The sequence below is a fragment of the Myxine glutinosa genome, chromosome 4 (assembly GCF_964187855.1).
Source record: "Myxine glutinosa chromosome 4, kmMyxGlut1.1, whole genome shotgun sequence".
Lineage (NCBI taxonomy): Eukaryota > Metazoa > Chordata > Myxini > Myxiniformes > Myxinidae > Myxine > Myxine glutinosa.
In genome coordinates, this window is record NC_136264.1 from 162,170,415 (window position 1) to 162,184,259 (window position 13,845).

Below are 13,845 nucleotides of genomic sequence, written 5' to 3' on the forward strand. Positions count from 1 at the left end.
ATGAAAATTGGCATGGAATCATTGCAGGGTTAAACCTTTCTGTGCGTCTTATGAAGTGATTTGAAAGCATCGAAGTTCATTCAATGTGTCAACCTAATGTTGTTGTTTTTTGTATAACTCTCCGTATCTCGTGGAAAGTCGTTGAATTTTGTCGCATTTTCTCAGTAATGGACTGAACTTTTTACCTCTGCCACCAAAGGTGGGTGGAGGTTGTTTTTTTTTTTTGTTTTTTTTTGGATACTGAATCGAGGCTCGTGAAAGAGCTAACATTAACTTCACAAACAAATCGACCAGACAAACAAAATACACAAAAAGAGGGAGCGGAAGACAAGATGGGGAGAAAAGGGGAAGCACACACACACAACATCCGAGAGCAGGGAGATGTGTGGAAGGGAGAGGGCCCGGGGGGAGGAGGCGTGGGAAGGGGGGGGGGGGGAGGGGAGGGAGAAGTATAAAGCACAAGGACACCAAGGACTTCCAGGACAAAAGTTGGTATTTCAAAAAGTGGAATTGGGGTGAAATTAGCGGGGGTAGAAAAGATCAAGGTTTTGGATGGGGGAAGATAAGAGAAGGGAAGATAAGAAGATAAGAGATGGGGGAAGATAAGGTTATGTTTTCACCCCTGTCTGTCTGTCTGTCTTTCTGTTTGTTTGTGAACAAGATATCTCAAAAAGTTGTAAACGGAATTGGACGAAATTTGGCAGAGATGTAGCGTATGCGATTAGATTTTGGTGAAGATCTGGATTCGGATCTGGTGAGGAGAATTTTTTAAGTGATTCTTCACAATTGGGAGATAGGGCCCAAAATGATACATAGCAGGATATCTCAAAAAGTTGTGGATGGATTTGTACGAAACGTGGTGGACAGGTTGGTTGTGCGACAAGGATGATTTGATTCGATTTTGGTGAAGATCTAAATATGGATTCGGATATGAGAGTTATTTAATTTTTTAAGTGAAACTTCACCATTGGCTGATAGGGCTAAAACCAACATATAGCAGGATATCTCAAAAGGTTATGGACGGATTTGGACGAAACTTGATGGACCAGTTGTGAGTGTGACAAGGAAGAAACGATTCAATTTTGGTGAAGATCCGGATCCGGTTCGTAGAAATTTTAAAGTTATTCTTCACCATTGGGAGATAGGGCCAAAAACGATACAAAGCACGATATCTCAAAAAGTTGTGGACGGATGATTTTGATTAAATGTGATTCTGTATTGTGATTTTCAGGTCTACTCTGTGATACAAAACGTAAACTGTTCACCTGGCGAAGGTATACTCTCTACTGAGTGCCGTTCTAGTTCAGCAATGTAATCAACCAGTTCTTCATTCTTGTGAGGTCTTGTTTGATTGAACAAGATTTGATCAAGACAAGTGTTATCAAATTTGGTTATCTCCAACCCGATTTTAATCAACGACATTTGAGCAGCTTTATTACTTTGCAATTATTATTTTTTGACAATTATGTTTATCACAACTGTTTGTGTTTGTGTGTTTGTTTGTCTGTCCGCTCACTTATACTTCCCTCCAGGTCACAATTTTAAACCGATCTTCACGAAACTTCACCAAATGTTAGAGTTGGTGGTCCGACAGAATCCTATTTATTTTTGAGGTCAAAAGGTCAACCTAGATCAAAGGTCAACCACTTTTTTCAAATTTCTAAAATCCTCAATTTTCACCCGATTGACTTGAAATTTGAATATAATTTTCATGTCAGCAAACTGAATTCAACCAACAACTATTTTTGAGATCAACATGGGTCACAAGGTCAACATAGGCCAAAGGTCAACCACTTTTTTTTAAATCGAATTTCTAAAATCCTCAATTTTAATCCGATTGTCTTGAAATTTGAATAGGATTTGCATATCAGCCTACTGAATTCAACCACCAATTAGATTTGAGGTCAACATAGGCCAAAAAGTCAACAGGCCAAATTTCTAAAATTGTCAATTTTCATCCGATTAAATTAAAATTTGAAGACGATTTACATGTCAGGTCACTGAATTCAACCACCATTTATTTTTGAGGTCAAAGGGATGCTCTACTGAGTGCCATTCTTCTTTGTTCTCTTTTGCTGAGTGTCGCTCTATGAGTGATTTTCCATATTATTTATATTCCCTTCCCTTTTTGAAAAGAAATTGGGGGATATTGGAATCGGCTCCTTACATCTGTCTGTCTGTCCGTCCATCACTCTGTCTACTCTTAAACGGTTGAGTAGAAATTCACTAAACTTGGTAATTATGATCATCACAACGCAAGAAGGGGTGAGAGCAGTATCATTTTTGGCCATGCCCCCTAGGATGGAATCAAAAGGTCAAGTACCATAAAATGCAATTACTGGCACACATTTAAACATTTTTAAATGAAACTTTGGATCTGCAGTCAACATTGGGTTACGCATGAAATATGTAACGATTTTTTGGAATTGACCCCCAGTTCATGCCCCAGTGTGTGGGGACTTAACAGGGGTCCAAAAGATGGGGTGGGGGAGTAGCAGGGAAACCTCGAAATTTGATATTTGGTCATTCCTGGTGGAACTTTCTGCCATCTTTCAACTTTGCTTTAGGTAGGAAGTGTGGGGATTTGCAATGGCGTGCCATCATTTTCGCTCTTGTTAATCTTGTGGGGAATGCGAAGCCTGCAATGATCCATCTTTGCCTCTTTGAAAATTATGTGATTATTTGACATGTTCAGCTGCAAACGTGTCTGCTGTTGTGACATTTTCTTTTTAGATCATTGAAAGAGCTCCAATGACTTCTGCGATGCCATCTTAAGTTGGCACAAGGTGCAATGTTTTGGTCCGAGACTTGTGCAGTGGAAATGGCAAGCCATGTTCAGTGGAGTGGCATAAATTTTGTAAATTGTCTTTCGTTCATACTGATTAATTTCTGCCATATTCCTGCCTGAAAGGGTTCTGAACAACCACTACTTAGTGGGTTTTTTCAGGCCTTCCTGCAATTTTACAACGCTGCTTTGGATATTAAGTGATCATGATTTAACCATCTACATGTGGAAAGAGGAAAACATGCACATTATCACGAAAACAAGCCTGACCCGTCATTACTCTCTTTCTTCCTCCCTTTCTTTCCTCGTGCATTTTTTTTCTCTATCAAATAATCGATGTGAAATATTCTTCCTGAAACGTGGAAAATCTCATTTCTTGCTAAAAAAAAAAAAAACACCCCATTACTTCCTCGTGTTTACCTGCCTGATTAACCTGTGTACAAATCTATAAAAGATGTTTTAAAAATAATTTCACACTCATGGGAGTCGTCTTTAAGTCGTTTTTAACCTTGCTTGGTGTACAATTATGACCCCACTACCCAATTGCCATTGTATTTCTATTTTACCCTCTTCAACTAAGCTCTCCCATGAGCTTATATTGTGTCCACAAAATAAGTAAGAACAAGAAACGCAGAAATATTGAAATGCTTTGGTGTGTCGTTTGATTTTTTTCCTGTTTTATTGAAATTTTAATATTTCTCTTGATGTTCTGGGACACACTGTTCTCTCACGCATACGTTGGTATTTAATCTCCTGGTGCACTAACAGAGTGAAGCAAAAAGTCACTGAAATGCATAATTTCCGAGTATATTTCTGCTCTTTCATTTCTGTTTATTCTTTTTATTTCTGCATAATTTGTGAGAATTAGTACAATGTTATCCAGTACTGATGTGGTTTTCTGATTATGACGATTCAATTAAAATTACATCAGAACCTTTTTACCAAGATTTGTTCACATTGAACCGACCTGGGTTTTAGACTGCAGAGTAATCTCGGTGTCTCAACCTAAAATTTAACTAACCCTACTAGACCCACCTTTGGTTTATTTGAACTTTTGCTTTTAAAGCTTTTCATTAAATGTTGGACAAAGTGAGTGTTTATTTTATTTATTTTTTTGAACAAGCAAGGGTGACTTGAAAGTCACTATACCCCTGCTAAATTTATCGTGCCTCCCTTATTTTCCCTCTGCCATCCCCCCACCGTGGTCTGTGGCAAAACAGACTCATTGATGCAGGAGTCAGTAGGAAGTTAGACAGCATGGTGGACACAAGTTGTTAGTGTTGAAGAGCGGTTGTTGTTTTTTATTATTATTATTTTTTCTTGTATACATAGTAGAGGCTCGTGGAAGAGCTATAACACTGAACAGATCTGGACACAACAGAACAAAAGGAACAGTAGACAGCGGGGGGAGGGGACACCAACAGTAGAGCTGAAGGACAAAATAGAGGGAGATTTGGACAAACAATGGGTGTGGGGAGTAATGGTGGCAGGAAACTCAGGAAGGAAAACCTGGAAATTTGGAAGGAGGTGGGGGGGAATGCTTAACGAAGGTAGAAAAGATCATGTTTTTGGATGGGGGATGATCTAAGATAGTGATGAATAGCTGTCCTGAAGACCTGGTTGGTTTGGGGGTGGGTAGTGGGAGAGGGGAAGTATGGAAAGAGCAGAGGGTGCAAGACCAGAAATGAGGCGGTAGAAGACAGAGAGACCTCCTACCTGTGTCATAAGCTTCGTTTGGGAGATTCTACAGCATGGGAGATTTCAATAATTCTGAAGGCCTTGGTTTCCACGGCGTCAAGCTGAGCAGGGTGTGAGGCAGTGGAACCTGTCCAGAGGGGAGAGCAGTACTTCATCAATCCGCATACGAAGGCCTTGTAAATAGATTGGAGTTCAGGTGTGCCAAGGAAGGACTTTGTATGACAGAGTATGTCCAGCCGGTGACTGGCCTTGGAGGCGAACTTTGAATTGTGGTTTGCCCAAGCTGCTTGTGTTTGGGTGCATGAAAGGGCACACACATGGTGCAAACAATACCTCAAGTGTGGACAGCTTTCACGGAATGCTTTGGAAAATCTCCACAAAAGCCCCTCTACCACCGCAGTCTAGATCTAACGACTCCAGGCAACTCGACGTGGGGCTTCATCAAGGAGAAAGTGTCAGCAAACCAGTGTAGGATGATTGAAGAATTGACTCCACAAGCTGTTGTGACTGACTCCCCAAGATGTCTAAGAGGTCTTGGAGACAAATTCAATGGTGCGAGGAGAATGGAACGCATGCAGATATGACTGATTAATTATTGTAATTGATTAATTACTGCACTATAAAATCTGTAGTTCCATGAAAAGAACGAATGCTTTACTGAGGAAGGGTAAAGTGACTTTCAGGCCAACCTGTACATTTCCTAAATCTTGGTTTCAAAATGTGACATCGGATTTGTTCATTGGCTATGGAAATGGCTCACAGGCTTTGAAAATCCGATTCGATTGGTGTGGCTACATACAGTACCATGGTATATCCAGCTGCAGAATCGTATTGCCTGCTGTTCTTTGATGAAAACAAATCGTTTTCTGAGATGTTTTATTTTCTTTTTTTGTTTGTCCTTTTGATGATCAAAGTAACTTTTCCAGAGTGGCCTGGTTGTACTTTGTTTGTACACATGCATTTTGGTTGTCTGCTGATCTTGTGCCATTCTGTGTTAGCCGAGTGGGTAAAGGCACCAGTTTGAGATATCCAGATGTCTGCAGTTTTGTTTCCAGTCAGCACCCAACGGCCTTCACTCTACAAATAATCCTTCAAAGTACTTGGAATTTAGCTTTTGATATGATGCTGTTTCTGCACTGCATGAAATGCATCTAAACTTCCATTCTGTTTGTACGCCCTCTTGAAATTGGAATTAACCAAGTACCGAATAGACTCTAAATAACTTTAGTTTTATTGTTTTGTTGCTGTTTTTATTGTTTTGCTTAGTAAATAAAATAATTTAGATTTTCATGTTTTCAAAACGATATTTTTTTTCTCGACCAATCATGATGTTATTACCTCTGCCACCGAAGGTGGACGGAAGTTTTGTTTCCACCCCAGTCTGTCTGTCTATTTGCCTGTGAGCAGGATATCTCAAAAAGTTGTGGATGGATTCAGACAAAACTTGGTGGACAGGTTGGGTGTGTGACGACGACGAATTGATTTGATTTTGGTGAAGATATGAATTCGAAAAATAATTTTTTCAAGTGATTCTTCACTATTGGGAGAGTGGGCCAAAAACGATACATAGCACATTACTTCAAAATGTTGTGGATAGGTTATGACAAAACCTAGTGGATGAGTTGGGTGTGTGACAAGAAAAAGACAATTCGATTTTGGTTCGGGTCCGGATCCAGATCCGGCCTATCGGTGGGATACAAATCATAAACTGTTCGGCCTAGCGGAGTATGCGCTCCACCAAGTGCTGTTCTAGTAATTCAAAAAGTGTCTGTTTGTTTTATTTCTATGCATCCTGAACCAGTGGATGGGATAAGTTGAAAACTTGTAGTTGCACTCAGGATTTGCCAAAGAGAGGAGGTAAATTAATTATCTGTGTAAATGTGTATCGTATTGCGCCGCTTGGTGTGAGTGGTACTCTTGAACCGCTGAACGGAACGAGTTGAAAACTGGTGGATGTACTCGGTGTGTGCACATGGAGGTTTTTAGGTGGTAGTTTTTTTTTCGGATGATCCAGCACATGAAACAGACCAGCACGGTTTTAATTTTTCAGCATGAAACAGTTTTCGTACAGTCCAGCATGGAACATGAAACGGCCACACCAAACGTGTTTTAATATTATCACTACGCCGCCAAAGAGAACAAAACATATCAGAGATGCTGAGCGTGACAAACATCATGAACACCCAGTAGCTTTAAAGTGTTACCCCAATTTTCAAACCCAATTTCAAAATGAATGAGACTAGATTTATCAACGTCTCGGAGCATTTTCTCAGGCTGTAGTCCTTTGTTTGTGCTCAGAATGCATGGCTGCTGCACACATCACTTATGATTTGTTCTCTTTGTGAGACTTCTTGTTGTTGCAGGATATTCAAACATTGGAAATTGTATCCTGCAAATATTTGGACCATATTTTGTAATTCTTGATTCTATTATGGCAAACCATAATAACCAAACATTTAGATATCAAAAAAAAATTGAAAAAAGAATAACCTACCCTTTGTACCTCCTCAAAAAAAAAAAAAAATCAATGAAAAAGATTCCTGAGAGCCTTTGTCCCTCAAGGTAGTGTTCTGGGGCCAATTAAGTTATTGAATACGTCATCGGTTTGTCTTCCTCACTGGAAAGCACATAATATCACTTTGCAAGCTAAATTTTTGTTGGATTGGATAGTCCTGTACCTTGCGCTGGAGAGGCAGCATCCTGTTCTGCCGAGCTGAAGAATATAGGAAACTCGTGTACCTAAAAAAATATTTTGGTGTTAAAAATGTGTCGTTTTTGTATACAGAATCAAGGCTCGTGTAAAGAGTGAGACCACCGAATGGATCATCAGGACACATCAGAAAAAGAGGAACAGTATCGAGAGTGGGGATTGGAGGGGGACACCAACAGAAGGATTGAAGGACAAAATAGAGGGAGACTTGGAAAAATAATGGGTGGTCCGGAGTAATGAGAGGTTTGGTATTACTTACATTATTACTGCGCTTTTTTTTTTGGTATTACTTACACATGATCTGGTGTTTTGAGTGATTGTGCGTGAGCATGGGTGCAGTTGTTGTTGTTGTTGTTGTTGTTGTGTTTCTGGGTCACAGACATGGGTGGTTTCCTGTCCGGGTTGGATGTGAAGACGTGTGGGTTGTGTGATTGTTGGAGTTTCCCCTTGGGTGTTGTACACACGTGGGTGTTGCGTTTTCGATTGAGTGTTGTTGTTTGTTTCTCACCTTGTCCAGCTGTTTGTACCATCAAATTTTTCCCATTTCCATGAGACGTGTGTATTGTGTGGGTATGTTAACCATCTCCCCAGTTAGACCACCCTCACTGCTCTTCACATGCCATGCTTCCAGTATCAATCTGTGTCATTTGTTTGATATCGTGTCTCGGACATGGGTCCCATCAGTCAAATGTGTGGCCAGATTGCAGGCAATAATGTGCCATGGCTGACTGTGTCACCTTTCCCAGCCGAATTGCTCTATCACTTTCATCTAGCGTTGTTTCAAATTTCTTCCAGTTTCCACAATGTAGAATTGGTCACAGTCTCTGCATGATGAATGGTAAACTACTTTGGATTTATCACCAGTTAATATTGTGTCCTTAAGTTTTGAAATTACATTGTGGATGGTACGGTGAGTCTTGTGGGCTACACCAATCTGTGCACTACGTACTATCTTATCAATCCTTTCGGAAAGGCTCGAGTAGTACGGTAGCACACAGTGCCCAAGCAACAAAAAAATTACATTTATTCCATTTATATTCAGACTCTAACAACAAAATGTGAAAAAAGTCTCAAAGGGTTGTGACTAATCTCTGAAGACACTATATATACAATTAGAATACAATAGTCTTTTATTCCAGACAAATCTCTCACTCTTACTGTCTCTCTGAAAAGACCGTATGGCAAACCCTCCCATCTACTTTCTTAACATTCCACTTGAAGAAGTTCAGTCACTTAAACGTATTGGTCTCATTATCATCCATGATCTTTCTTGGGCAAGCAACATTTTAAAGTTTTCCTCCAAAGTCAGTCGCTGACTCGAAATCCTCCATCATGCAAAGTCCTTCCTTGTCACACCTAAACCCTTACTTATCCACTTACATGGTGTTAATCTGCAGCTTGATTGAGTACTGCTCTCTCGGCTGGGCTGGCTCCCATGCCTCACACCTTACTCTGCCTGACACCGTGGAAACCAAGGCTTTCAAGATCATTGGAATCTCCTGCGACGGAGCGGAATATACGGGCCTATCACAGACAGGTCGGTGGTCTCTGTCTTCTACCACCTCCTTTTTGGTGTGCACCCAATACTCTTTCTGTGCTTTACCCCCGCCGTCCTGCCCCAGGTTTCTGCAGTGTGCACATGGTCCTCCACCAACCCCCATCTGGTGAAACTACCTCAATACAGAATCACTGCTCACCTCCACTTGTTCGTTCCACTTTAATCCCACATTCTCTTCAATTTCATTCTTCTCTACAGGTTTTCAAGACACCTGTTCACCATCATCTCAAATCACTCCCTCCCCCCAATCCAGAACCATGATCTTTTCTACCCCATTAACCTTCGTAAGCCCACCTCTTTGCAATTTTCCAGTTTTTCCTTCATGATAATTTGCGTCAGCATACATCTTATCCATCTCGTGCATCTCCCCTACTTGTAATTGTTCACGACGTCCCTTATTTGTCCAAATGTCCCTCCATTTTGTCCCTCAATCACGTTGTTGGTGCCATCCCCCCCACTCACCTCCATTCCACCCTCTCCCCTCCTTTTCCTTTTGTTCTGTTATGTCCTGATCCATTCTTTGTTCTAGCTCCTCCACGAGCCTCAGCTTTGTAATACAAAAAGAACAACCACAAACAAGCATATGACTGTTGGGGTCAGTACATATGCACCTGTCCGTTGGCCAAACCTATCAGGTTTGCAGAAGTTTTTTTCCCCACAAAGTGTTGCTTTTTGGACCCCATCCAATGATGCGATGCCACCTTCCGCTGGTGTAATACACCCAGAGTTGCACTCTGTTGTCATTGACGTCTTATTGGGATTAATTGTCTTAGATATCACATTTTGGAGATATCCTCACGGTTCTTAAAAACAATCTTGTTTCTTAACGGTTTTGAAGAAAAGTCAAAACAGTTATGTTGCACAACTCACAAAAAAAGTTCTCAACTGAATCTTTCAAGCTTTGCCATGCAATGGTTAGCAAATGAGTTGCTAAAAACTGGAGCATTTTCAATGTATGGCTGTGTGGTTCTGCGGGGCTGCCGAACACCGCATTGTCCATTGTGGCAAGTGCCATTTTTCTTCTGTGGAGTGCCGACTGCCTACCATCCCGCCAGCCTACTAAGTGCAAAAACGCTGTGAAAATGCTTCCCGGAGTGGTGAAAACGAGCACAAATAGAAAGGGAAAATTGATGTCTTTTGTTGGCAAAATTACAGAGGAAAGTTACGAGGCTACTAAGCCAGCTGTTTTTATATAATTGAGGAGCGGCATTTACTCGAGCCATTATATTGTGTGCTGGCAGCCATTTGTACTTGTTGCGCGTGGCTGGTGGTTACAAGTTGGCTCGCGAGATGGCGTCCCCTGCTTCCTTTGCTCTTAATACATCTCTCCTGCTTTGTAAACTCTACTTCGACTGCTCTCGTAATGGTTTTAATGCTCTCAAATGAGGCTGATTGTTTCATGAAAAGACCAATTTGATGATTTCTCCTTGTCTTCACTTCGCTGTAAAGCAGATTACTGCAGTGTGTTCTTGCCAAGTGCTTCTCCATTCTGCTGCCTTTGGTATGCCATAAGAAGGGTCCTTTCTGTCAGACCTTCCTGGGATCCCTGCATTGCGGCTTCAATGTAAGGTTGCTCGTTTTTGATGATTTCCTTTTTGGGGCAAATGTTGCGGCATTCTTTAATCTTCCTCGTTGGGGTTCCCCAATAAGCTCACCAGCTGCGATGATCACCAATCACCATTTGGAGTCCATGCTTCTTGAATAATATTCGGTACCTGATTTCAACTGCATTTGCACCACAGGAGGAACGGCCACCTGCACGTAGGGAAACCACATTGTGTTTCAAATATACAATGAGAAATGGCACATAGTGGTCCTCCGAATGTGAGGAATGGTATGGGGAGGGCAATTTTCACATCAGACATGATGGGTTTCCATCAATTACCAGCTGATAATGGGAAGGAAATTAAGCACTTGCTTCTGTAATGCACGCACTTGTAAGCTTTTAGTGATGGGTGGAGAGCGCAGAAAATGTTTTTGAATGCTCTGCTCTGACCCAGTATGTTACTAATTTGTAGCTTCCTCAAGGCCATTCGATAACTACCTTTTGAGCTAATTTTCCCAAACTCTGTGGGGTATTTGGTAATGAAGCATGCATTTTAAAGCTGGCAGCATGAGTTAGTAACCGATTAAATTGCACTGAGAGAAGGGAATAATTGCTGTATTGTTGCACATCCAGCGTCCGTGCACGAATCCGTAGTCTGCGCTGTAACGTCGTATGAAATGAACATGCCTCCTATTAGTTGGAACGAAATGAGTGTTGTCTTTGTTGCTCGTTATTTTGCCATGTCGAAACGTCAAAACACCCATTATGTAATGTACCGTGTGGTAGCACTTCGTGTTCTGGAGACTTTATGCAACTGGCTAAACATGTCAAACTTAACATTGACCTGAAAGTATTGTCATTCTGCCAGTTTGATGAAGTGCCAGAAGTTCAAATCGTACCTGTTGCGCTGGTTTGTCCATCTCCTAATTTTTTACCTCCGCCACCAAAGGTGGATAGAGGTTATGTTTTCACCCCTGTCTGTCCGTTTGTCTATCCGTTTGTGAACAAGATATCTCAAAAAGTTGTGGACGGATTCCGACGAAATTTGGCAGAGAGGTAGCGTATGTGACAAGGACGAAATGATTAGATTTTGGTGAAGATTCGGATTCGGCTCCTAGAATTTTAAAAGTAATTCTTCATCATTGGGAGATAGGACCAAAAACGGTACATAGCAGGATATATCAAAAAATTATGGATGGATTTGGGCCATCCTGTCTGCGCTAAAGTCACACTGACTAATAAATAGCCCTTATCAGCCCCTCCACAACGCACCAAGCGCGAGACACCCAATTTTTTTTTATCACTTCAGTGTTTATTTACCATTGAGCCTCAGTGTGTTTATCCAGGCCATAACATTTTTACCATTTGAAGTGTTGTCGTTAAATCTTCAATAAACCTTTGTCATGAGAATATACACAAACAACAACAGGCATTTTAAAGGCCATTTTCCCTGCAAGAGCAGGGGTTAGCCCTGCGGTCCCCATGACAATCTTCTCCATTTTGCCCTATTTTCTGCATCTCCCCTTGTTAACCCCCTTGCCCGCATTTCTTCTTCGACCATCTTTAGCCAAGTCTTTCTCGGTCTTCCCCGTCCTCTACTTCCTTCCACATTCATTTCCATCACTCTTCTCAAACAGTCACTTTCATCCTTCCTCAACACATGACCAAACCACCTCAAACTGTTTCTCTTCACAGCATCCATCACAGGCTCTATTCCCATCATCTTTCGCAATTCATAATTTGTCTTCCTCTCTCTCAACGATACTCCACACATCCACCGAGCCATTCGCATTTCCACCCTTTCCAGCCTTCGTTGCTGCTCTACGTTCATTACCCATGTCTCGCTCCCATAAATCATAACACTTCTCACACATGCAGCATACACCTTTCCCTTCAGCTTCAACGACACTCGCCTCCTCGTCAGCACGCCACTCAGTTCCAGAAACTTCTTCCATGCACATCTCACTCTAGCAACCGTTGCCGAGTCTGATCCACCTTCTCCATTCAGCATGTCTCCTAGGTAACAAAATGTTTTCACACCTTCCAGCTTCACGCCGTCTCCAAGATCCAACTCAACATTTCCTCCAGCTGCAGCTCCCTCTGTGCACACCTTACACATGAATGTAGCTGCCACACTGGTTAATGACCTTCTCAAACCACTACATTTTTGATGAACCCACTCAGCGCACATTGTACATTGAATTGAGTTCACTCCGACACCCTTCCTGCACAAAGCACATGGCCACTTCCCAGTTCTTTCCACCTCACCACATGCTTTACCACTTGCCATCACCTTTGTTTTTCCGATATTCACCTTCAGACCTTTCGTCTCCATACATTCCTTCCACTTGTTCATCTTCTCCTTCAGTCCATCCATACTTTCTGCAATCAACACCAGATCATCTGCATACAACAACTCCCACGGTAAACCCTCCTTTACGTTCCGAGCCAGCACCTCCATCACAGCTACAAATAGTAATGGACTTAGTACCGACCCCTGATGCACTCCCACCTTCACCTCAAACTCACCACTGTTCCCGTCCTTACAGCTGTGCGCGCTCTTTTGTACATTGCCATCACCACTCTGATCAACCATTCCTCCACTCCTAACTTCCTCAATGCCCATGTCACTACTTCACGTGGAACCCTATTGAATGCTTTCTCCAGATCAACAAACCCATGTCATGAGAATATGGAGAACACAAATGAATAGAACGTACAATTTTTTGCCGTCATTTTCATTAAGTCAAGATTATAGAAAGAACGCGAATTGGCTTTGCATTTTGTGATGTTTCTAGTTTCTACGTGCATTCCTCGTAATGTAATAAACGTACTTAGCTCCTAAGAGGTTTGGCTCTGAGGGGTGTGTAGTTAAAGCCTGGATGCAACATGGTATACAGGAATGTGACTTGTGAGCAGGTAAACCTCTGTTCCTCCCCGGCCTGTATTTCTGGAATTGCCTATTCAAGACAGATCGAACCTGTCACCAGACAGCATATCATGGGACCCTGTGTACAGAAAATAGACAAAATCTACTTGCCTTGGGGCAACAGTGGAGCATAATAGTTTAATGACATAAGGTCACATGGTGTGGTTGGCCTCCATTGCTGCCAATTTACTGCAGCAATCAATTTATTTCTTCACTTGTTCTCATGATAAGATTTCAGTCGTTTTTGTTCTCCCTTTGAGCTCTTCATTGCAAACATAGGCCCCAACAACTTTCGGCCTATTGGACATGGTGTTGCATTCAACCACTTGTACAAGTGCCCTAACAAAATGTATTGGTGAGATACGTTTGGTACGTTGTTACGTGAATGTTGCGTGAAAACGACAACAACAACTTTAAGCTTGTGCTAATTTTGAACACTTTGTTTTTCTTTTTAGGCTACCTCCCACCCCCAATGCCTGGGCCACCACCAATGGTGCTGCAAGCAGTGGACAGGTAAAGCAATTTCTCATAGGTACCCAGGTTTCTGTTGTATGCCTCTTCTTCCAGAAATGATTTCCAGATTTGCGACAAGGTTTCACTGGGTGGAGGCAAGTTGTTG

The 13,845-nt window shown here is 41.8% G+C and overlaps 1 protein-coding gene across 1 annotated transcript in view; it reads left to right on the forward strand.

Annotated features, from left to right (window-relative positions):
* Positions 1–13,845, forward strand: part of FIP1L1 (factor interacting with PAPOLA and CPSF1) — a 108,581-nt gene that overhangs the window by 61,508 nt on the left and 33,228 nt on the right. The window contains exon 13 of the mRNA XM_068113932.2: positions 13,682–13,739. Coding sequence (XP_067970033.2) covers positions 13,682–13,739 — 58 coding nt within the window. The remainder of the gene's footprint in view (positions 1–13,681; positions 13,740–13,845) is intronic.